Genomic DNA, 23950 nt, shown 5'->3' on the forward strand with positions numbered 1-23950 from the left:
TCCAACTCCTGGGCTCAAGCGATCCTCCTGTCTCAGCCTCCTCAGTAGCTGGGACTACAGGCATGTGCCACCATGTCCAGATAATTATTTCTATATATTTTTAGTTGTCCAGCTAATTTCTTTATTTCTTTATTTTTTAGTAGAGATGGGGTCTCGCTCTTGTTCAGGCTGGTTTCGAACCTCTGAGCTCAAACCACCCGCCCACCTCGGCCTCCCAGAGTGCTAGGATTACAGGCGTGAGCCACCGCGCCCGGCCGCACATACCCGCTCTGATAGGGTGACAGCCACGCCTGCATCTTGATGACCACGCACGCACACATGCTAATGCACACGCATGTACCGAAGTACATGTGCACACACTCATGCCCACCCAAGCACCCAGCTGTACGTACACACGCACACGCACACGCCGTGCTGAGAAAGCAAGCGCGACACTCAGAACGACGTCATCTCCGGGCGGCGCCTGCCCAGTTCCCGCCGCCCCCGCAGGAGCCCCCGTGCGCCCGCTGCGTGCTCGGGCTCACAGAGTTTGACGGGTTTAAGCCTCGCTGGGCAGGAGCGCGAGGAACACGCAAATCTGCCTGGGACGGAGATGGTCTCAGGGCAGAGCCCTCCCGGGAGGGAGGAAGTGCGGCAGCTGACGAAGACAGGAGCCGAAGCGAGTGCGGAGGAAGCTTTACTCATGGCAACGGTGCACCAGGGGCCGGGAAGGCCACGGCTCTGGCGCTGCGTTCCCCCCATGGGAGGCACCAGTCAAGGGCTGGTGCGTCTGCTCAGAGCTGGGGGTTAGGGGTGTTCTCACCCCCGAGGGATCCCCAAACAAAAGTCTCCCAGTTGCATGGACGTGGGACCCAGTGGAGTGGAGCACAGGGCCAGGCGTGGAAGGGTCCTGAACACCGCCAGGTAGGAGAAAAGCGTCTTTGTGGCCCCACCAGGGAACCTCCAGGCAGTGGCGCCTGGGCTGGGAGCTCAGCTCTAGCCGAGAGCTCCGCCCTCCGGCCGGAGTCCAGACTGCAGTGCCCAGCGCCGCACGCGGACAGCAGCTGCCCCGTGAGGCCGGCCAGGCAGCACCCTGGCCACTGCCCATGGTCCGGCCTGAAAAACCACAGGCAGGGCCCGGGCGTGGGCCCACTCTTCAGCACTTGGCCACCTGGCCGCCCCAGCTCCCCACCCAGCAGGGTGAGGAGGGCAGGACGGAGCCCTCTGCAGCGCAGCCCCTCCCTGTCCTCCTGGGGAGGCCTCTGGCACTCAGATCGCCCAGGGCTGGGGGCACTGCAGGCCAGGTGGGGGCAATGCCATTCCTGCTCCTGGCACCTGTGGCACAGCCAGAGCCAGCCCCAGGTCAGGGGTCCCTGGTCACCGAGAGGCAGGGTCACCCTGCCTGGGGCACCAGGCCGTGTCTGGGTAGAGAAGGCAGTGGATGGACTTAAACCTGCGGAGGGAGAAAGTGGGGGTCAGGTCTGTGGGTGGGGGCCTGGCACCAGGACCCCTCCCACTGCCCGCTCACCGTGTGGGATCCTGCTGCAGGCTGAAGACTCCGGCCACGTTCACCACATTATGGGGGTTCTCGGGACCCCCGTAGCTCAAGGTGACCTAGAAGGGGATGGGGGCCAAGGGCAGCAGCTGCTCTGGTCTCAGGCCCAGGGCCTCCGCGCCCTCCCTGGCCCAGAACCCCCTGCCAGAGGGGCCCTAGACCCACCCATTTTCCCACGTCCTCCAGGCCAGGCTCAGGGAAGAGCACTGAAGGGAGACTGAGCCAGGAGTGGGGCACAGGTGACACCATCACCACCCAACCACACCCATTGCCCAGGCATCCCTGCCCCCCCGGAGGATCTGCCCTTCCCCCGTCCACCTCCTGCTCAGACTCAATGCCCACACCTGTCCCCAGCAGGCGCTTGTCCAGCAGTTGAGGCCGACCGTCCAGCGGGCACAGGCATCTGCCCGGGGGCCCCTCCAGCCCTCACTGAGCTGGGCCCCTGGAGCAGTGAGGTGGGGTGAGACCACGAGGCGGGGGCACCTCCAGAGGCGCCAGGGAGCACGGCACCGTACCTGCTGGAGCACGGCGTCCTGCGGCAGCCCCTGCAGGTTCTCCAGGTGGGAGTGGAAGAGGGGGCTGTGCAGCAGGCGGGCGCCCAACAGCCCCTCCACGATGTAGCCCACCGTGCAGTCATCGGGCAGCCGTACCCGCTCAGCCGTGCTCATGAAGCTGCCCAGGCTGTGGGGAGGGGGCCGTCAGCGCCTTGTCAGCCCTCAGCTGCCCAGCTCCCCCGGCCCTGCCTCCGCCACTCACCTGGCCCACGGGCTCATCTTGAGGGCGAGGCCTCTGCTAAGGCAGAATCCGGCCCCACCGGTGGCAAACCAGAACTTGACCGTGGTCGCCTGCGGGGAGGGGTGGCAGTCAAGGCTGCCCGGGACACGCTCCTCACCCCGACCCCTCGCTGGACTCCCCAGGCATCTCCCCTAGGCAGAGGCTTGGACATCTGGCCCAAGCTACCTCCTGGCCTGCCCAGCTCCTGGAAGGCCACACCGGGCTGCCTGGTGGGTCAGCGAGTACCCCCAGGCCCGCACCCCTCTAGGCCCGGCTTGTCAGGCTCTCAGCTCTGCCTCCCTGGCCCCGGCACTCACGGTTCCGCCTCCCTGGACCCTCTCAGTGGCCTCAATGGGGTGATCCAGGCTGGGCCGCCCCAAGTAGACGTCCTGGCTGGGTGAGAAGGTGGACAGCAGATGCAGGAGGCTTTCGGGGTTCACGTAGTTGTCGTCGTCCACGTGGCAGAACCATCTGCAGGGGGAGGGAACGTTGTTGCAAGGGTGGCCAAAGGCCCCCAGCCCAGCTCGGCCCTGGCTCTCTGAGGGCCGGCCACAGCCACCACATACTTGCGCCCGGACTCGATGAACTTGTCATACTCCACGGACATCTTGCAGCAGAGGGCCTGGCGGGTGCGCACGGCAGAGCAGTTGGTGTTGATGATGCGTCCGCCTGCCCGGGTGGAGAAAGGGGACTGTGAGGGTGGAGGCTCGCAGTGCTGAGCAAAGCGTGTGTCCAGCTGCCCCCTGAGGTCCAGGGCAGAACGTGGCTGTCTGGTGGGCCTGGCCACCTCGCCAAACCCAGTCGCAGCCCCAGTTCAGCCTTCACTCGGCTGATCATGTTGGTAATCTCTGAAGTTAAAGCAGATGACAGTCACTGGGGGTCTCCAGTGGAATCAGGCAGAAGTGGAAGGGACAATGCTGGGCTTCTTCAGGGACGTGGTACTGGCCTGAGGCCCTGGGAAGTTCAGCAAAGTTTGGCTGGCAGGGAAGACGCTGGGCTGGCCACGAGGTGGGCACTGTGGCTCTACCTTCTGTGGCCTGTGCCACCCTGGGCAAGGGTCTTCACCTCCCTGGACCTTCCACACGTGGGCAGAGGATGACAACAGTCCCCACAACACAGGAGCATGACCCCCAGCCTCTCTTCCGGAGCAGGAGGGCGCCACTGCCCCCAGCGCGGTGGGGACCTCATACCGCCGGCAGAAAGGCTGGGGAGATAGATGCTCACCTCCCCGGAGCTCGAGCTCAGGGTCGTCCCCGTCGGTGAAGATGAACGTCTGGGGAGAAATGGCCAGAGAGGCATCGGGGGGCTGCCCAGGGCGACCCTGGGGAGGAGCCGAGTGCCCTGCGCCCCGGCCCCTTCGGTCCGCGGCCTCGGAGAGAGGGGTGCCGGGCGGGGGCTGCACACCTGCCGGCGGGCCCGGGAGATCCAGGTGCGGAGCAGCAGCCGCAGGCGCGGCCCGTGGTTCTTCCGGGTGGTCTTGACGGCGATGAAGACGTCGTCGGGCCGCAGGCCGGGGAGGGCGGCGGGCGGGGCCGGGGCGGGGGTCCGGGCGGGCGCGCGGGGCAGCGGCAGCGGCAGCAGCAGCAGCAGCGCGGCCAGGGCCGCGGCCAGCGCGAGGCAGGCCCGGCACAGCGCCCCCCGCGCGCGGCTCATGCGGCGGCCGCTGCCCCCGACACCGGGCGGGCCCGGCCCGAGCGGCGGTGGGCGGCGGCTCCTTTAAGCGCGCGGCCGCCCCGCCCCGCCCCGCGCCCCGGAAGCGACGGCCGCGCTGCCCCGGAAGTGGACGGCGCGCCGCGGCGGGGTGGGCGCAAGATGCCGCTGCCGGTTCAGGTGTTTAACTTGCAGGTAACGAGCCGAGGCCGCGCCGCCCCCGCGCCCCGCCGACGGGCCCGGGCGAGGCCGACCGGGGTGCGGGGCCCGCGCCAGGAGCCGGCCGGGCGCTCCGGGCCGGGCCTCCGCGGGCAGCGAGCGTCGGGGCCGCCGCGTCGGGGCCGCAGGCCGGGGCCTTGCCTCCGCCGCGGCTGCGCGCCCGCCCGCCGCCCTCCCTGCCCCCAGCCGCTCGGGAGGGTCTCGGCCGCCGACGCTAACGCTCTTTCTCCCTTCAGCAGCCAGCCAGCTCTGTGTCAGGGTCGGGGGGTGCAGAAAGTCAGGACAGAATGAGGGATAGCTCGGCCCCCAGCTCGGCCTCCTCGTCAGTGACAGATCTGTACTGCACCCCTCACAGCAGTAGGTCAGACCTCGTCCTGCCTGGCACGGCCGGGGACTTCAGCCTGAGCGCCAGTCTGTCGGCCTGTACGCTGCTTTATGAGGTACCTTCCAGGAGAGAGGGCCCAGCGAGCGAGCGAGCGAGCGAGGGAGGGGGGAGCAGAGCGCCAGCCGCCCCCGCCGTGGCGGGGCCCTGCTGCTCTGCCGGCCGAGGACAGGGACTCAGTGCCAAGCAGGAGGGCAGGGCGCCGCGCGCCCGGGTCTGCTGAGGGGGCCGCGCTCTGTGCTTTTCCGCAGGAGAGCCGAGGCCGGGGCCTCCCAGGCTCCTGCCGGGCTGGGCGCGGCGGGCTTCTTCCAGCCTGCTCTGTAGAGGTCCTAAGCCGAGGTCCTGGCCCCTCTGTCCCTCCCAGCTGGGGGCCATAGGACTCCCTGAGACGACTCCTTTCCCTTCTCCCAACCCCGTGGCGTGACTCTCAGCCCCGTACCGCTGCTCCAGCTGCTCAGGACAGATTCCGGGGGCTGGTTCTCCTACCTCCTGGGGTTAAGGTGGCGTTTGTTTCTTCTCTATGGCTCGGAGGAAGCTGGGAATGTGCAGGGGCCCTGGGGGTCCCTGTGTAGTTGGTCCTTCCAGTGTCTGCTTTCCCGCTCCGGAGATGGGCGGTTAGAGCGGGCCGAAGGGCCCCTCCCTGACGTACGGTGCTGGAGCCCGGGTGGGAGTGAGGACGGGCGGGGGAGGGCGTACTGGGGGGTGTGTGGTCCAATTGTGCCTTGGAAGACCCAGGGCAGAGCTGACCACGGGAACAGTGAGGGTCTCTCGCCCTCCCTGGGCAGCCCCCGGCTCGCGGTGCCAAGGTCCCCGGCCCATGTTGCAGGGGGCCGTGGAGCCCATGCAGATTGACGTGGACCCCCAGGAGGACCCACAGAATGCACCTGATGTCAACTACGTGGTGGAGAACCCCACCCTGGTATGGAGCCCCGGGGAGAACATGGGGTGTCTCAGTCCTTCCGGAGGGTCCCAGCTGGACTCCCCACCACAGCCCATACAGGAGATAGGCCCTCTCTTCTCAGAAAACTGTCCTGTCTCGTCTTTCTCTGACCCGCAAACCTCCAGGGTGTCTGATTGCCTGCTCATATTGGGTTCACAGCCCAGCGGGAGACCCTGTGCCCACTTCTTGCCCGCATGGAAGAGCTCTGCTCGTGGCCCACCCCCCCCCCACTGCAGAGCTCTACCCTGGAGGCTCCTGCCCGCATCCCATGCCAGTGGTCTCTCCTCGGCCCCTGGGGCAGAGCCCAGTTCCTGTCATGGGCCCAGGGCCTTTCCGGCATGGGTGAAGGGTCAGCGTTGTGGCCAGGACAGTCAGGCCTCTCCACCTGCCTCACTGGCCTGGGGTTGGGGTCTGGGATCCTGGTGTGCACCCCCAACCTGACCTTGCCTGCTCCCCGACCCCCCAGGATCTGGAGCAGTACGCCGCCAGCTATAGCGGCCTGATGCGCATTGAGCGGCTGCAGTTCATTGCTGACCACTGCCCCCCTCTGCGGGTGGAGGCCCTGAAGATGGCCCTCTCCTTTGTGCAGCGGACCTTTAACGTGGACGTGTACGAGGAGATCCACCGGAAGCTCTCAGAGGCCACCAGGTGAGGCCAGCCGCTTGGTGCAAGGAGGCAGAGGCTGCAGTGGGACCAGGCACCTGGGCTGGGCGTGGTGTGTCCCCCTCCTGTGCCCTGTAACTCCCACACCCCTGCCTCTGTGGTGCTCACAGCAGCACTTGCAGGCACAGCAAGGCTGCCGTACACGACGGGGACGGGCTTCCCTGCCGAGAAGCTGGGGCGGGTGGTGCACTCGTCCCTGACTAGGAGAACGAAAGCTCCCCGCCCGTCCCAGCCTCTTTGCACACGTGTGTGTACGTTCAGCTGTTCTGAGTGGAGCTGCTGGCAGAGGTGACATGCGGGTGGCAGCCTGGCAGGGCTGTGTGTGGCAGCCCCTCGTCCCGGTGGGTTTTTCCCACCCAGCTGTGGGCTTCTGGGGTCAGTGATTGTCTCTGCCCCTCGTGCAGACTGGGCCCCTCAAGGTGGGGGTTGGGGACAGGCAGGGGCCCGTGGGAGGTGCCCCCCTGCCTGCAGAACAGCCTCTGGGGGCCAGCCTCACCTCCCTGACGGCCAGGGCCTCTCTCAGGGAGCTCCAGAACACACCGGACGCCATCCCCGAGAGTGGCGTGGAGCCCCCGCCCCTGGACACGGCCTGGGTGGAGGCCACGCGGAAGAAGGCCCTGCTGAAGCTGGAGAAGCTGGACACGGACCTCAAGAACTACAAGGGCAACTCCATCAAGGAGAGCATCAGGTGCCGGCCCGCCTGGGCAGGGGGGGCGGGCGGCCAGGCCCTGAGGGGCCCCGCCAGCGTCTGCTCATGGCTGGACCCACAGGCGTGGCCACGATGACCTGGGCGACCACTACCTCGACTGTGGGGACCTCAGCAACGCCCTCAAGTGTTACTCCCGGGCCCGAGACTATTGTACCAGCGCCAAGCACGTCATCAACATGTGCCTCAATGTCATCAAGGTCGGGCCTGCGGGAGGCGCGTGGGTGTGGGGGGTACCTGCTGGGCAGCAGTGGCTGTGGGCCAGGAGGGGGCGCCTCTGGCTCAGTCTGTCCCCTCCCACTCGTCTGTCAGGTCAGTGTCTACTTGCAAAATTGGTCTCACGTGCTGAGCTACGTCAGCAAGGCCGAGTCCACCCCGGAGATTGCCGAGGTACGAGCTGCCGCCTCCGAGACCCTGGCCGGGGGCCGCCACCAGGGCCCCTGGTGCCCCTCACCACATCCTCCCCCGAGTCTGACTTCGTTCCCTCGGGCTGGGCCTGGGGACTGGGCACGGAGCTGCGGGGCTGAGGAGGGGTGGGCCTCACATGTGCGGCTTCCCTCTGCAGCAGCGAGGAGAGCGCGACAGCCAGACCCAGGCCATCCTCACCAAGCTCAAGTGCGCCGCAGGTGAGCGCCTGGGCGCCAGGGCAGGTGCCGCCACTGACCCCCCAAACGCCCCGTTCACTGAGTCCTCACACCTAGGGAAGGGATGCTCGTTCCTGTCACAGCTGGGGAAGCCTTTGCTGTTTGTCAGAGTGTGGGGTGTTGTGGGACGCATGTGCTCCCGCGTCCACGGGTGTAGGTGACACCTGCTTAGGTCCACCAGGGAGAAGCCGTGTGGTCCGGGACGGAGGTGTCTTCTGACAGGCTGCTCTTATGGCCGCTGCCCCACTGGCCAGCTGTGTGGCACGGGCAGGCCCACTGGCTTCAGCTTCTCTGAGCCTGGGTGTCTGCAGCGGTGGTGGCAGTGGCTTTGGGAGCAGGCTGGTGTTGGTGGGGGCAGTGGTTTCACCTCAGTGGCCAGCATTCCCATCCCCCACGCAGGCCTCATGAGGCGCTGGCAGCTTCCTGCGGGTGGCCAGACCTCGTCCCCACTTCCCCCCCTTCTTGCATCCCTCCACCAGGCCTGGCTGAGCTGGCTGCGAGAAAGTACAAGCAGGCTGCCAAGTGCTTCCTGCTGGCCTCGTTCGATCACTGCGACTTCCCTGAGGTGAGGGCCTTGGGGTCCCTGGGCAGGAGCCCTCTTGGGGACTTGGGGATACAGTGAGGGCTCGTGCTTCGGGCTCTCTAATGGGGGGGGTCTCGACCCCCAGCGGGCTCCTCGGCATTCTCTGAGCCAGCTATGGCAGGGCTGCGGCAGCCTATCCCTGACGTCGTGGTCTGTCGTGACCTCCGTGACACTGGGTCTCTGGTCCTCAGCTGCTGTCCGCCAGCAACGTGGCTGTCTATGGCGGCCTCTGTGCCTTGGCCACCTTTGACCGGCAGGAGCTGCAGCGCAACGTCATTTCCAGCAGGTCAGTGGGGGTGGGCACTGGCCCCATCCCTCTCCAGGCCCCTCGTCTGGCCTTGCTTGGCACCGGACCCCAACCCTGCTATTTCCCAGGTGTTTGGGGACTAGTGTCCTGTGGGTCACTTGGAGGGTAGGGGGCAGGCAGGGGCCTGGACTCAGAGGCATCTGGCATCAGCAGCTCTTTCAAGCTGTTCCTGGAGCTGGAGCCCCAGGTTCGAGACATCATCTTCAAATTCTACGAGTCCAAGTACGCCTCTTGTCTGAAGATGCTGGATGAGATGAAGGTGGGTCCTGGCCACGCGTGGGGGCGAGTGCGGGGCCCGGCCACCTGGAGGCCTGGCTGGTCTGCTCCGAGGGCCAGGGCAGCAGCAGCCAGTCTCTGACCCATCTGACCCATCCTCCTCTTCAGGACAACCTGCTCTTGGACATGTACCTGGCTCCCCACGTCAGGACCCTGTACACTCAGATTCGCAACCGTGCCCTCATCCAGGTAAGCCCGGGGAAGCGGGGGACAGGCTGGGACACTTGAGATGTGTCTGGGAGCTGCGGGCAGCTGACACCCGACACCCCTGTGCCCCAGTATTTCAGTCCCTACGTGTCGGCCGACATGCACAAGATGGCAGTAGCCTTCAACACCACGGTGGCGGCCCTGGAAGACGAGCTGACGCAGCTCATCCTGGAAGGACTCATCAACGCCCGCGTGGACTCGCACAGCAAGGTGGCCATGTGCTTTGGGGATGGCTGGGGGTGGCGTCTGGCCCTCCGTCGGGCCTCACTAAGCCTGCAACCCTGCAGATCCTGTACGCCCGGGACGTGGACCAACGCAGCACCACGTTCGAGAAGTCCCTGCTGATGGGCAAGGAGTTCCAGCGCCGCGCCAAGGCCATGATGCTGAGGGCGGCCGTGCTGCGCAACCAGATCCACGTCAAGGTGAGTGGCCCAGCGGGCGCCGGGGTGCGGCCACACCTGGGTGGTGGGTGGGCTCAGAGTCTCCCTTCTCCCCATAGTCCCCCGCCCAGAGAAGGCAGCCAGGGGGAGCTGACTCCGGCCAACAGCCAGTCTCGGATGAGCACCAACATGTGAGGGCTGCCGCCGCCAGGACCGCCTGCACGCCCCCCCCGCCCTTGGCCACGGCCCCCGGGGCTTCCTGCCTGCGCCCTCCAGGGGAGCCCCTCCACCCCATCGTGCCGTGCTGGGGGCCTAGGGAGGCTGGTGGGCTGCCAGCTGGGGCCCTTCCTGGAAAGAGGGGCCTGCAGGGCTCCACCCTGTGGGTGTCCATCCCCAGGGACCTGCTGCAGTGCCAGCCCCTCCCGTCCGTGCATTGTATGGCGCAGCTGACTGACTAGGCGATTAAAGCAGGTTGAGCGTTGCCCTGGCTGTGCCGCCTCCCCGCTCCGCTGCGTGGCCTTTGGTTTCTAAGGTTTGTTTCCTGGGTCGGGCTTTGGGGCAGGGCCTGGTGAGAGAAACTAGGGTGACCTAGTCCTTGGGCTCCACTGTGTGCCCTGGCCTGAGCCCTGCTCCCAGGAGGCTCTGGCTGCCTGTCCTGCAGGGGAGGCGGGGAGGGGACCCAAGTCCCAGCTGTCCCCTGTGCCTCATGCACTGCCTCCACTTACAGATGGGTCCCCCCCAGCCCCACCCTCCCAGTCGCCTGAGAGCAGCTGCTCAGCTCAGGGGTCTGCGTGCGGGTGGGGTGGTAGTCACGGGCTGTTGGCTCTCTGTGCACCTTTGAAATGATTTATTGTCCATTTTTTGAGAACACAAAGTTGTGAGGACAGGGCAGGTCCAGCCTGAGGCCTGCTCCCAGCTGCAGCATTTCCAGGCCCCAGCCTGGGCCAAGGGGAGGACATCAGCACGTCCTTCCGTGTTAAATAGCAGGAGATTCCCTGAGAAAAAGGCGTTTCCTTAAGCAGGACGTGTCCAGGCTCCAGCAGCAGTCCCGGGGTGGGGGCAGGTCCCGCTGGCCCTCAGGCCAGGGCACTGCCCACGACTTCAGAGAAGCCACCTGGTGTCCCAGGCCCAGCCTGCTGAGGCTCCTGCAGCCCAAGCTGGGACCCTTTGCACGCCAGAGACTTCTCCAATTTGGTTTTAAAAAGTAATCCGTGACCTGGCAGAGAGGACAAGAGGGCACGTGGGAGTCAGGAAGTGAAAGGTCTCAGTGCCTATGGGGGTGCGGGGCAAGGAGGGGCTGGTGGTGGCAGGAGTTCCCTCACCTGGGCAATCTGCGGTCTCCTTAAAGGCCCGCTTCTTACAGCAGCCGCGGCACAGATTGAACACGCACCTGTTGCCCTGGGCACGGGAAAGCCGGTGAGCCTGCGGCTCCCACCCCTCCCCAGGGCCAGGCTAGGCAGGACAGCACGGGCGGCGGGGGGCCCTGGCCAGCTGGAAGCCCGCCGGAGTCCCCCCAGCTTGGACACGGACGTGGCCAGCCCAGCTCTGGCAGTGTCCAGGCTGTGAGTGTGCAGCGGGGCAGGCACCAGACTGCAGAGGGGACACTTGCTGCCCCAAGCAGTGTGGGGACCCCCTGCCAACCCTGGGGAGCGGAGGCCTGGGCAGCACACAGCTGGAACCAACTCACCTTTGGGTTTCCACACTGGTCACACTTTGCGTATTTTGCTAGGAGGAAAAAAACAAAGAGGGTGCTGGTTGGATGAGGGGAGCGCAAGGCGGCCTCTCGGCCCCCACGTAGCCTGCTGATGGTGTCCCTGCCAGCCGGGGCCAGCCTGCGGCTCTGGGAGCGCAGAGGACACAGGCTTTAATCCCTGGGCAAGGGACGTCCTGTGGGAAGTGAAGGGGAAAGAGGTGGGCTGGGGACCCCAGCAGGAAGAATGGCCTCGTCACACCCCCCTAGACAGGGACAAGGGATACAGCTGGCCACCAAAGGCACGGCTTCCGGCCCAGCAGTGTGACCTCGCACACTCGCCTGGGCCCCCGGGGGCTCCTGCTCAGCAGCTGCTGGGACCACGCCCACACAGCTGGGGCACACCGAGCGCTCTGCTAGCCAAGGGCAGCGTCAGTGCCCCAAGGCCCTGATGTGCAGACAAGCCCCTCGGACGGCACCTGGCCATGGGCCTGTCCGCAGCCTTGTCTGGCTGGCTGTGAGCTGATGTCCCCACATGCACCGTGTGCTGTGGCTCAGGAAGATGAGTGCTCAGACCTGGAGTCTGGCCTGACCACACTGTCCAGGCCCCGGGGTGGGGCCTTCCACATGTTGTCTTGAGCTCAGGGCCATCAGCGCCATCGACCAAGTCCGGGTTTCTGCCCCCAGCAATGTGAGGACAAAGGCAATGCAGTGACCACCCAGATCGGCCTCTGCTCGGCCGCCTCCCCAGCCCCAGCGGCGGGAGCAGTGCTTACGCTTCAGAGATGGGTCGAAGGTCTTGTGGGGGTTCCTCAGCTGCTTCTTCTGCTTGTTCTTGGACAGGACCTCCGTGCTGCCCTCCTCCTCCTCCTCCAGGGCCCGCTTACTGCAAGCCCCAGCATTCCTGCTCCCCTCCCGGGGCCTGAGGAGAAGGCGGTGGGTGGTGCTCAAGGATCCCCTGGGAGGTGGCCCAGCCACAGCCAAGCAGGCCAGAGCAAGGAGAGGCTGGTGGCCACGGCAGGTGCTGGCACACGGGACATGCACGTGGCTCCCTGACACCTGAGTGGCTCCATGGGCGGGGCCAGTGCGCAGCCCCCATGGCAGAATGCATGGCTGGCACAGAGGGTGGGCCCTGGGGATGGTGTCCACAGCTTTGGGGCCCAGGGTCTGAGCCACTGAGCTGGTCCAGGCAGGGCCGTGGCCACAGATGGCCTCACCTCGGAGAACCCAGAGGACAAACCTACCCAGGATCAGAGGGGCTTGGAGAGGTTGTCATGGAAGATTTAAAACCTAAGTGTCCACTGACGGGGAAGGACAAAACTAAGCCACCAAGGCTGCCAGGCCAGGCCCTGCGTGGCTGCAGTGGAGTACTTGGGGAGCATCCAGGGAGCCCCGTGGTCAGGGACAAACGTGGGCAGCCCCTCATCCTCACGCATTCCTGGGGCGGGCTGGGGGCTCACCCTGGCCGGATGTAGGGCTGGCAGATCCAGTGGAAGAACGGTAGGTCACTGGCGGGCTTCTCTCCCTGCTGCCTGGACATCTCCTCCTGCCAAAGCCCAGGCCCCCCGGTCAGGGAACTGAGCCCCCCACCCATGGCCCTGCCTGCCTCCCACCTGCCCCAGAGCCTGCCTGACAGCGCAGCTTCAGCTCCCGGCTCACAGCGGCGATGCCTTCCAGGGTCTTCACTTTGGCGAGCTCCTCTCGAAGCTGCTGGTGCACCTGCAGCCTGAGACAGACGCCCGTCACGCAGAGCTGGGCCCGCTCCTGGGTCTCAGTCACCTGAGCCCACGCCAAGTGCAGGGCACACGGGGACGCTGTGTCTCTTTCTGTCTGACTTCACTTCTAAGTGCCCCCGCCCTTGGAGACCCGACCAGTACCAAGCCCTTTTGGTCAAACCTCCAAAATGCCCCGGGCAGGACTGACAACCCCCCATCCCCCCAGGTAGCCTCTGTCTTAGAGTCGACTCACGTGTGGTGCCACAGCTTGAAGAGGTGGGCCCGGACATAGGACAGCGGGCAGGGGTGTTGGCGCACGAGGTCCAGGTACTCCTCCGCCAGCTCCCACACAGCAGGGCTGCGGCCTTCGAACAGGGCGGGGTTGTGCAGGTTGCCCTCTGAGTGACAGGAGGGGAGGGAGGCCTTGTGAGGCCGCTCCAGGGGGACGGCAGACGAAAGCCTGTGGCATCAGGACACTAGCCCATGCCTCTTGCACCGAGGACAAGGCTGGCCACCTGGCTCACTGGCCGGCCCCATTTGGAAAGCCTCGCCTGAGGACCCACAAAGACCATCTGTGATGGCGCTGCAGTGAGGACAGTGGCAGCAGAGGCCACTGACCTGGGTGGTGGCAGCAGGATGTGCACAGGGCCCCCTGCTGCAGTCCCCAGCCCCACACACCTGCACTCACGACCCCTGCACCCTGCACCCCTGCCCGAGTGCCCAGCCCCACACACCTGCACTCACGACCCCTGCACCCTGCACCCCTGCCCGAGTGCCCAGCCCCACACACCTGCACTCACGACCCCTGCACCCTGCACCCCTGCCCGAGTGCCCAGCCCCACACACCTGCACTCATGACCCCTGCACCCCTGCACCCCTGCCCGAGTGCCCAGCCCCACACTCCTGTACTCACGACCCCTGCACCCCTGCCCGAGTCCCCAGCCCCACACACCTGCACTCACAACCCCTGCACCCTGCACCCCTGCCCGAGTGCCCAGCCCCACACACCTGCACTCACGACCCCTGCACCCTGCACCCCTGCCGGAGTGCCCAGCCCCACACTCCTGCACTCACGACCCCTGCACCCCTGCCCGAGTCCCCAGCCCCACACACCTGCACTCACGACCCCTGCACCCCTGCCCGAGTGCCCAGCCCCACACACCTGCACTCATGACCCCTTGCACACCCGTGTCCCGCAGGCAGCGCTCCACGTCCTGCAGGCACTGGATGTTCCCGTTGGCAAACACAGGGATGGCCACAGCCTTCCTATCGGGGGGAAATGCCTGTCCCATCATTGCAGCCAGGGCAGGGCCCAGGCCAGGGACACCCCGAAGTTCACCTTGGCAAGCGCCTCCCCTCCCACCGCACACTGCCCCCCACAGGCTTGCGGCCCCCAGGTGGCAAGTGCTGAGCACTCGGAGGTGTGGAGCTGTGTCCACTCACCGCACGGCCTTGATGTGTTCCCAGGACGCTGCACCCGACAGGGGCCCCCTCTGCTCCTTGGTGCGTCCGTGCACAGTCAGCAACTAGGACAGAACAGCGGCCGACTCGACCACGCTCCCGGCCAGAGCTCCTGGCCGATTCCAGAGGACCCTCTCCCTCAGCTTCTCAATCCCCCAGCAAGGCACAGGCCATCCTGGGCGTGGCCTGGTCCCTGCCCCCACTGGGTCCTGGGCCCCACAGGCCCAGGGAGCAGCCCCAGGCCGCACGTGTGCCCAGCTGATGCCCCGGCTCCCCTGGGAGGAGCCCCTAGGCTGGGAAGCAGCAACGTCCCCACTGCCGAAGGCCAAAGGTGCAGGAGAGATCAGCTCCAGGCTGACCCTAGGCTGGTGGGGCGTTGGGGGCAGGTGGGACCTCACCCTCAGGTCACTAGATTACTGTCCATCCCCAGAAGGTAAGTGTCCTGAGGTGAGCACCTGGGGACAGGGCCCACTCCAGGCCTTCACTGGGCCAAGGTGAACGTGCAGAGGACGCAGGCAGGGGACCAGCGCTGTCAACAGCCCTCGGGGGGCTGGATACTGAGCTCTCCTAAAGGAGGCCCTGGCCAACCTCTGGGCACTACGATGTGACAGTGACACCAACAGTGCGCTCTCTACAGGGACAAAGCCTTGAGCCAGCACAGCACTTCCTCTTATAGAAGACTGAGCTTGGGGTGCAGCACACAGAGCCATGGGGTCTTGGGAGGGCCACTGCCCTCAAAGAGGCCAGGGCACGTCTTGTCCGAGTGGGCACAGGAAGAGCCTCAGCTGCCTCCTCCATGCAAGGGCCCAGGGGAGGACGAACAGCAGGTGCCCAGGACAGGGACGACAAGGGTGGAGCCACCTTCCCCACTGACACCCCATCAAGGCAGGCCAGCGCTGCCTGATCAGACACCCCCATGAGCCCGGGGCTCACCTGGCAGCCGGCCTTCTCCAGCATCTGGGCGTACCGCACCGTCTTCTCAATCTCTGGGAAGACACGGATTTTGCACGTGACAGGAACTGAGAGTTTCTCATGGGCCAGCAGAACTGGGGAGAAGAGAGACTACTCGTGAGGGAACCGTGGCAAGGCAGCTTTCCTGGGAGGCAGCTCTGGCCGACGCTCACAGGCTGCCGGGCAGGGCCCCTCTGCCTTCCCTCTGTCCTCACGAATTCACATAACAAGTGCGGCCAATGCCAGCTGCCAAATGATGGCAGCTGAGACCCAGCTGTGTCCCCCAGGGTGTTAGGAGGCTGGGATGAAGCAAGGACACAGCCCCAGAACCGACTGTCTGCTAAGGGACAGCTGGTGCAGTGCAGGTGACTTAACAGTCCCCTCCTTCCCGCAGGGAATGTGCCACGGCCAGGAGTTCCCAGGGTGATCCCAAGACACTCTGCCAGCTCCTGTCTTCTCCGGAGCCCCAACCAGGTGGCCAGTGCCCCCACACCCGCACGCGGCTATGTCTGGGGCTTTTCCACTGTCCGTGCGGCGGCACACAGCCAACTCACTCATTCTTTGGAGCAGGTCCCACTCTTCCTGCAGGAAGGCACCATAGTGACCTGCAAAGGACAGGTGTGGCCCACTGGTACCACTCGTGTTGAGGACGGGCAGGGCCAAGGCTGCCTCCGTACCCTCCTCCCATGTGGGCCACAGTCTCTCCTGCAGCCATGCAGGCCCTGAGCCACCCTGCCAGGCCAGCCCCCATGGGGACCCCAGAAGAAGCAGTATCTCAGGCAGGGGCAGGGTGACAACTCCCGAGTCAGGCAGTTTGTCGGCATCTGACTTCGGGGCTCTTTGCCCAGCTGCCCAACCTCAAAAGGCACCTCCTCATGGACCCAGTGAGGAAGACAGTCAGGGGTGACAAGGAAACATGTCAGCAAATCATATTTATCCAGAAGGAAGTCCCTGAGGGGTGTGACAGCCCACAGAGCAAGGGCTCAGCCCCACCCTGGGCCACACTGCGCTGGCCCTGGACCCTGCACCTGGGTTGTCTGTGGGCTCCGCGCCCGCCTAGGCCTAGGGAGGTGCTCAACACAGGACCCTGGAGCTGAACTTGCCTCTCTTGGCTATCATCTGCGGGCAGCCCAAGTTCAGGTCGATGGCGTCGCAGTGATCCTGTGCCAGCAGAGCCGCCTGGACAAACACCTCCGGGTCATTGGCACAGAACTGGAGAAGACACATACGTCACCCACGAGCCCAGCCAGGCCCTCGTACCTTGCTGCCCAGCCCCACGAGGGGTCCCAGTGTGACCTGATCAGGGTGTGGTCCTGGGGTCCCCTGCAGGATGGTGTCCTGCTCTACCAGCGTTTACAAGGTGACAGAGCTAGGATGAGCCCCCAGACCACTGAGAGTAAAGTACAGATTTACAGAATTTCTTTTGATCTGAAGTGGGAGGGAGGCAGCCCTGAAGGTGACGTCGAGGGGCTTGAATCGCATACCCCACACTGTCTGGACCAGCTCCCAGGGAGGGCTTGGTTTCTGGGAGGTGCACTTGGCTCCACCTGGCGTCAACTCCCCCCACCTGGCACCACCTCCTGCCCCTTGCCCTGGAATCGGGCAGCTGTTTCTGGAAAGGCTGAGGGTGGAACCCCTACGCAGAGTGAACACTGCTTCGCAAGTGTTCCAGGGCCCCAGACCCGGCAGCCACAGTCCCCCTGCCCACCTGCACGATGAGGGGCCGGTCCTCGGGGCATACTTCGCAGTACAGGTTTTCCTTCCGGTAGTTGGCATCGCGGACAAAGACCTGGGCATGCAGCATGGGAGTGTAGCACAGCTGTGCCCCGTGGCGGCGGCTCAGCAGCCTCCAGGCCAGCTCACTCTGGTCCACCATGGGGGCCACCACGTGGCGGGCCCCGCCCAGGGTGCGGCTCCAGAACTCGAAACCCTGCAGCTTTGCCATGGTCTCTGCACTGATACAGGGAGGAGGCCCGGGGCTCAGCCAGGGCTGTGGAGAGCAAGCGTCTGGAACAAACCCCGTGAGGACGTAAGATTCAACTCACAGGAAGTGGTTACTCTTAAGGCCACTCCTGTGCCACCTGCTGGAATTGCTCTTGGGTCACACACGTGGGCACCACAGGTGTCAGCTGGCACGGGCTTGAGAAAGGACCCCCCAGTGCTGCCACCTTCTAGTGGAGACGTTGGTCAAGTCACTGAGCCTCGACCCCCGTTTGTTAGTGGGATTCAACGTTCGCCTGGGAGGATGGGTGAGAAGAGAAGACGAAATGGCGAAGGCAGCTCCCCAGTCCTACGATGGTCACAACCCACCAGGCCAGGACGTCGGCAACAGGCCTGGCCTCCCCGCCAGCCACGACCCCTCCTCTGCGGTGTCAGGTCTCCCTGTGAGGCTGTCACAGCCCCTGACGCACCCAGTGCGTCTGTGACCCTACTTCCTCGTAAAACATAACTCTTGGCCCCTAGAAGGGTGAGAAAGCACAGACTCTGCTCCGCTTCCACCTGTTCGCGGCTGCCGGGTCACTGGGTGGAACCGCCCTCCGCTTCCAGCGGCTCCACTCAACCCGGCGGGGCCGCGGGGCGGGCGGAGGGGTCCCGCGTTAAGGCGGCTGCACGGCCGCGCCCCTCCCGGAACTGCTCGGCACGCCCGGGGTCCGTAGCTGCCCGGGCCCACCCCGGGCTCGGCATTTTCAGCGACTGTGAAATTACACAGAAATCACCGGAGTCCCCAGCGTCCTTACCTGGGAGGGTCCCCGCCGCCGCGCGCGGCCCTGGCTCGCGTGGGGCCGGCTGGGTCGGGGCGCTGGGCCCCGCCGCCCTCCCCGGCCCGGCCCGCTCCGGTCCCGTCCCCGCTCGGGCCGCCGCAAACGCCGCCGCCAGGCCGCAGCCGGGCCCAGCGCTCCGCGCCGCCGCCGGAAGGGCCGCTGCCTGGGCGGTCCGGGCGGTCCGCGGTCCGGTGGGAAACGCGTCCCCCGGAAACCGCGCCCCGCGCCGAAGGGCCGGTGTCAGAGGGGCCGCCCGCGGGGTCGTGGGTCAGGGGTCGTGGGTCAGAGGCCGAGGTCGGCCCCGCCAGGCCTGGGTCTCGGGAAGCCAGAACCGTCGCTTAAAACGAGGCGCAGATCGTGTGGAATTTAGGCCTCGTTAAGGTGTGAACAAAGCACAGGTGGACTGTGGCGCGGGCCTCGGCGCCCGACTTTGAATTAGGAGCTTCGTCCCCCGAAAGCGGCCCCCGCAGCCCGCCGGGAGCCGAGGCCCTTTGCGTTGACCCAACACCGGGCACCCGCATAACCGCATAAAAACACGTTTTTTTGTGTACAGAAACACCCAGTGGCTGGCCTTGGACGTCCGCAGTCCGGAGCCCCATTCCCTCCTTGCTTTATTTTGAACTGGGGGGACCCCTTCAGCCCCCCAGAGATGATATGAAGATTGTTTTAAACTGAAGACAATTTGAGACCCAACAGATGCAGAAAGGAGCGTTTTCAGAGTTTCCTTACCTGACTAAAGGCAGAAGCTTCTGGGAGTGTGGCCAGGAAGTTCCCAAGGACAATCAGTAACTAGGCCCGGCCCCCCAGGCCTTAGAAATGCCCGGTGTCCCCGCTGCCAGAGAGGGCTCCGGCTCAACTCGAGGCTTTGTACAGACGAAAAGTAAAAGCCAAGGCCAAACTGTAAAGTGCCTGAATTTTGAATGCGTCCACAACTCATACCCACAGCCATCACCAAAGCATGATCACTAAGCAATCATTGGCCACTACACTGTACTGACCCAGGGGCGAGCCTTAGGAAGCTAGGCTTACATGCAGACAATTTTTTTTTTTTTAATTTAGCAGAGGCTGGGTGTGGTGGTTTGGGACTATTATCCTAGCACGTTGGGAGGCCGAGGCGGGAGGATCACTGGAGCCCAGGAGTTAGAGAACAGCCTGGGCAACATAGTGAGACCCCATCATTACAAAAAATTTAAAAATTGGTTGAGTGTGGTGGTGCATGCCTGTAGTCCCAGCTACTCTGGAGGCTGAGGTGGGAGGATCGCTCGAGCCCGGGAGTTCAGCTGCAGTGACCTGTGATGACGCCACTGCATTCAGCTGGGTGACAGAGTAAGACCCTGTCTCAAAAAACGAACAAACAAAAAAACGGAAACCCAAAAGGAGTGCGGAAAAGGTGTTCCTGCTCATTAAATCTTCTGATCGCTGTCGTGTCATGGAGGAGAGAGGGGACAGATAGATATAGTCTGAGGAGGCCAAAACCAAGTGCCAGCCAGCACTAGTTCCTCAGGGAATCTCTGGACCAACCAAAGTGCACACCCCCAAAGTTTTGGGGCACAAGGTCTGTACTGCCTGCCCCAGCAGCTGCCAGCGGCCCCAGGAATGCAGGCCACTGTCCCCCAGTTGCATTGGGCCGAGGAAGGGGTGGTGGCTCACACTGCTTTCCCGCCAGATGACAGCCCCTCACCCTTCCGCAAGCCCCCCATGCCTGTTGCGAGTGTCCAGTCGGGTCCCAGAGCTCTGGGACGTCAGTTCCAGTCCAAGCTCAGTGGTCGCTCAGGTGAGGGGCCGATTCCAGAGCTGCCTACTCCACCATTTTGCGCCAAGTTGCTCCTCTGCTGTTGTGCGTATCTCTTTGCGTAGCTTCGCTCGCGGTTGCTGCAGGCGTCACATCGTACAGACATCGTGACCACAGTCTACTGGTGTCATCCTACCAGCTCCAGTACAGGGCACAAAGCTTTGCTTCCCTTCTATCTCCCTATCCCATATACATCTCATTTGTATTATAATCATCTTAAATATTTCCTCTACCTACATTTAGAATTATATCATATAGTGTTATTTTTATTTGAATTGTTAAACATAAATTAGAAAACTCTAGAAAAGGAAAATATTGTATTTACCCATATCTTTTCCTTTTCCATTTTCTTTCTTCCTGATGTTTCAAAATTCTTTTTATCTTTTCCTTTTTATTTAGAAAATTGTCTTTAGTCATTGTTTTAGGGTAGGTCTGCTGGCAACACGTTCTCTTCATGTGAGAATGTCTCGATTTCCTCTTCAATCCTGACAGGTATCTTTGCTGGCTGTAAAATTCCGGGTTGCCAGCGCTCTCCACCCCATACTGCTGCCTTGCCGGTTTCTCCCGGCCTCCGCAGGTGCTGACAAGAAGGCTCCTGTTGTCTGGACAGTCTTTCCCCTGTAGATAAGGTGTCCTGTCTCCCTTGCCGCTTTTGAGATTTTTCTCTTTGTCCTCAGTTTTCAGGACATGACTGTGGTGTATCGAGTGGAGGCTTTTGTAGTTTTCCTGTTTGGGGTTCAGTCGACTTCTCAAATCTGTAGGTTTATGTCTTTTGCCAAATTGGGACTCTAAAGCCATATTTCATTGAGTGCTCTTTCAACTCTGCCCCTCTTTTCCTACCAGAATCTCAGCGACAGAAACGTTAGACCTTTTGCTGTAGTACCTCGGGTACCACAGATTGGGTAACTTCTGTTCTATCAGTTGCATGAATTATTTCCTCTGTCCTTTCTAGTCTTCTGTTAAGTCCTCATTTTTTAAAATTTCAGTTATTGTATTTTTCATCTTTAAAAGTTCCATTTCGTTCTCCTTTGCACCTTCTATTTCTTTGCTGAGATTTTCTACTTTTCACCTGTGGTGAATGTGTTCACAATCGATGTCTGCTTTGAACCTGTGTCAGGGAATTCTCACGTCCATCTTGGTGCTGGCATCGATTTCCTTTATTTCATTGAAACAGAGAATGACACGTAGTGTGACAAGTGATTTTTGAGTGAAACCTGAACATTTGTGCTGTTAGGTTACGAGAGTTTGGATCATACTTAAACCTACTGTTTTATTTATTTATTTATTTATTTATTTATTTATTTTTGAGACAGAGTCTCACTCTGTGACCCAGGCTGGAGTGTCGTGGCATCAGCCTCGCTCACAGCAACCTCAGATTCCCGGGGTCAAGCGATCCTCCTGCCTCAGCCTCCTGAGTAGCTGGGGCTACAGGCGCCACCACCCCCAGCCTAAACCTTCTGTTTTAACTGGTGTCTTGACACCACCGGGGTGGGTGATAGTCCTTGTTCCCGCTCAGCCATGGGCACTAGGGGTGGGAAGGGTGTCTCATTTCTGAGGAGCAGGAGCAGGAGTTCTGGTTCCCTCTAGAGTTCCCTCCCTCTGGAGGGGTCAGCGCTTTGTACTGCGGGGCGGGGGTCAGATGGGAATGAGGCTCCCTGCTGGGTGGGGGGCACAGATTCCACTGTGGTCACTGTCTACATATTTTCTGTCTTGCTAGGCTGCCCCTTTCCTGGTTCTCTGGCCAAAGAGAGGGCTTTTCTTAGGGCTTCTGTGGCCTGTGTCTGTCAGCGTTTCCAGGCTGCTGGCTTCTTTAGCTCCAAGTCTTGGATATTTGAGGCAAAAGAAAACTCAGTTGCTCTCCACCGGGCTGCTCTTGGTCCTACGTTGCTGGTGGCCTGGTTCGTGTTTTCTACTCCACGTGTCATGTTTGGCGTGTGTGCGTGTGTGCGTGTGTGTGTGTGTGTGTGTGTGTGTGTAAAGCGTCCAGGTGTCGAGTTGTAATGACTTGAACAGGAGGAGCAGGGAAAATATGATACACAAGCAGAAATCTGACAGCTTCTCAGACTTCCTCTTCACTGGTTTTTGAGCAATTTGATTTGGATGTGCCTTGGTGTCATTTTAGGTTTCTTGTCCTTGGAGTTGATTGAGTTTCTTGGCTCTGCAAGCTTATAGTTTAAGTTTGGAACTTTCATGAGCATTATTTCTTCAAATGTTTCTCCCTGTGCTCCTCGCCCTGCCCTTTACTTTAGGGACGACAGTGACACGTGCACCAGATGGCTCGGCGTTGCCTGCCTCTCACTGGTCCCCTGTCTGTTCCCTCCGCGGGGTCCAGTCCGGGTTGTTCCCTCTGCTGTCCCTTCAAGGACAAAGGCTTTAAAGCAACCGCCAATCTTTTCCTCTGTGATGTCTAATCTGACATTAATCTCAGGCAATAAATTTTTCACTTCACACATTGTAGTTTTTATCTCTGACTTTCATTTATATCCTTGTTTGCATCATACATATTTCTACCAATCTCTTCGAACACCTGGAATAGCTATACTATTTTAATGTCCTTGGCGGCTAATTCTAACATCTGTGCCAGGTCTGGGTCAATTTCGATTGATTTTTCTCTCCCTGTGGGAGATATTTCTGCTGCATTGTATGTCTGCTAATTTTTCATCAGTTGCCAGGGATTGTGAATTTTACCTAAATATTCTTGAGGTTTACTCTGGGATAGAGGAAGTTTACCTGGAAGTGATTTGATCCTTTGGGGTCTTTTTTTTTTTTTTTGAGACAGATTGTTGCTCTGTCACCAGGCTAGCATGCCACAGCCCAGCTCACAGCAACCCCAACCTCCTGGGCTCAAGCGATCCTCCCGTCTCAGCCTCCCGAGTAGTTGGGACTACACACGTGTAGACCACGACACCCGGCTAATTTTTCTATTTTTAGTAGAGATGGGATCTTGCTCTTGCTCAGGCTGGTCTTGAACTCCTGAGCTCAAGTGATCCTCCCGCCTCCCAGAGTGCTGGGATTACAGGCGTGAGCCACCGTGCCTGGCCAGAGGGTCTTGTTTTTAATAATTTTTTTTCAGGTGGGACCAGTGTGCTAGTAACTAGTTAGCTAATCAGTCTTGGGCTAATTCTTCCCCACCCTTCTGAGAACTCCACTAGATGCCCTGGGAACCACGAGGCTCCCCAGCGGCTGGTGGGGACGGGCAGTTTCCAGCCCTGCGTGAGCACCTGGTACTGCTCTCTCTGCGCCTTCTGGGTGGTTCCTTCCCCAGACCCAGCTAGTTTCCTCACACACGCGTGTTGCCGAGTGCACGGTGCTGGAGGCCCCTGTCCTCGCCCTGCAGTCCCCCTGGTCTCGGCTCTGCCTCCGCCGGCAGGGCTCCGCCCGCCCCCTGTGCCACCGGGAACAGCTCTCTGGGCAGACGACTGGGGCGGTGGATGCAGGCTCACCTCTCCTCGCTCCCCCCCAGGGACCCCTGCCTTCCCTGCCGTCCACAGCCCAGCAACCACCGTTTCATGTATTTTGTCTGGTTTTTGGTAAATCCAGGCTGTTACTCTCTGGTCAGAGCTCTAACTCATCGTGTTAATTTTTATTTTAATTTGGAAGAAAGTAACTGAAAGGAGTGGAGATAACTGCTTAACTCCAGGCGCTTGTTCACAGCAGAGCTCCTTCTCGTAAGAGCTCCCTCAAGTTGACTTGCGACCTGGCATGCACGTCTGTGTTCCAAGCCCTCGTGGCGGGCAGCGACGCTGCTCCTGGCAGGAAGCCGTCCCACGCTAGCAGGAACTGCAGCTGCCTGGACGCAGCATCCAGGCACCAGCGGGCCGGGAGAACCCTGTGTGCTGGGCACGGCCCACGGCCCCGCAGCACCCCGAGGCCAGAGACAAAGCAGAGGCAGGTTCTGAGCCCAGACCAGTGCCTGGGCCGCCTGGAGAACAGCTCAGACTTGACTCCCACCTGCTTGTGGGGCCCTGGAGGATGCTGGGACCCTCCCTGGTGACCCTGAGTGTGTCTAGCAGAACGGGCTGTGGCTGAAGGGTGCATCTTCCCCGTGTGGGGAGGGGCCGCGGGGGGCGTGGACTTGCCTCCCCTTGCTTGGCTGCCTGTCTAGCTCCACCCTTGGATGCCCGGGCCCCACTCCACCTGCCCCCTGCCCTGCCTCTCCCCCTCCCCCCAGCCAGGGCTCTCTCTCAGCCCCCACCCACCTTTGTGCCTCTCCCGTCTCTGGGCGGGCGTCCTTCCAGAACCCCAGGGGCTCCTGAATTCGGCCCTAGCCCCTGTCACCATCCCAGGCCTCCAGCCCCCGCAGGGCTCAGCTCG

At 62.4% G+C, this 23950-nt stretch overlaps 3 protein-coding genes across 11 annotated transcripts; 1 reads left to right on the top strand and 2 right to left on the bottom strand.

The window, feature by feature from the left end:
- Positions 1–660: 660 nt before the first annotated feature.
- On the bottom strand, positions 661–3988 carry RFNG (RFNG O-fucosylpeptide 3-beta-N-acetylglucosaminyltransferase). The gene is made up of 8 exons (XM_045569773.1): positions 3713–3988; positions 3533–3581; positions 2875–2977; positions 2626–2779; positions 2291–2379; positions 2050–2215; positions 1508–1593; positions 661–1432 (listed from the first exon to the last, which is right to left on the bottom strand). The coding sequence occupies exons 1-8, from the start codon at positions 3959–3961 to the stop codon at positions 1357–1359; spliced, it is 972 nt and encodes a 323-aa protein (XP_045425729.1). The 5' UTR covers positions 3962–3988; the 3' UTR covers positions 661–1356.
- A 71-nt stretch (positions 3989–4059) lies between these two features.
- On the top strand, positions 4060–9746 carry GPS1 (G protein pathway suppressor 1). Of its 8 annotated transcripts, none has more exons than XM_045569765.1 (15): positions 4070–4153; positions 4533–4617; positions 5386–5478; positions 5966–6147; positions 6686–6850; positions 6933–7068; positions 7181–7258; positions 7434–7494; positions 7992–8077; positions 8287–8381; positions 8553–8661; positions 8787–8867; positions 8958–9095; positions 9173–9307; positions 9385–9746. In XM_045569765.1, exons 3-15 carry the CDS (start codon positions 5401–5403, stop codon positions 9721–9723), a joined length of 1683 nt encoding a protein of 560 aa, XP_045425721.1. In that variant the 5' UTR covers positions 4070–4153; positions 4533–4617; positions 5386–5400; the 3' UTR covers positions 9724–9746. The 8 variants fall into 8 exon arrangements, with proteins under 8 accessions (XP_045425720.1, XP_045425724.1, XP_045425726.1 ...); XM_045569767.1 differs by having other exon boundaries at positions 4076–4153; positions 8556–8661; XM_045569764.1 differs by lacking the exon at positions 4533–4617 and having other exon boundaries at positions 4060–4153.
- Positions 9747–10097: 351 nt separating this feature from the next.
- On the bottom strand, positions 10098–17891 carry DUS1L (dihydrouridine synthase 1 like). 2 transcript variants are annotated; one of them, XM_045569771.1, is made up of 14 exons: positions 17821–17891; positions 16791–17089; positions 16186–16294; positions 15637–15687; positions 15065–15177; positions 14114–14196; positions 13833–13936; positions 12924–13068; positions 12585–12681; positions 12416–12501; positions 11732–11877; positions 10953–10990; positions 10588–10663; positions 10098–10481 (listed from the first exon to the last, which is right to left on the bottom strand). In XM_045569771.1, exons 2-14 carry the CDS (start codon positions 17025–17027, stop codon positions 10342–10344), a joined length of 1425 nt encoding a protein of 474 aa, XP_045425727.1. In that variant the 5' UTR covers positions 17028–17089; positions 17821–17891; the 3' UTR covers positions 10098–10341. The 2 variants fall into 2 exon arrangements, with proteins under 2 accessions (XP_045425727.1, XP_045425728.1); XM_045569772.1 differs by lacking the exon at positions 17821–17891 and having other exon boundaries at positions 12924–13035; positions 16791–17794.
- Positions 17892–23950: the final 6059 nt, after the last annotated feature.

Source organism: Lemur catta, chromosome 15 (genome assembly GCF_020740605.2).
Source record: "Lemur catta isolate mLemCat1 chromosome 15, mLemCat1.pri, whole genome shotgun sequence".
NCBI classification, from domain to species: Eukaryota; Metazoa; Chordata; class Mammalia; order Primates; family Lemuridae; genus Lemur; species Lemur catta.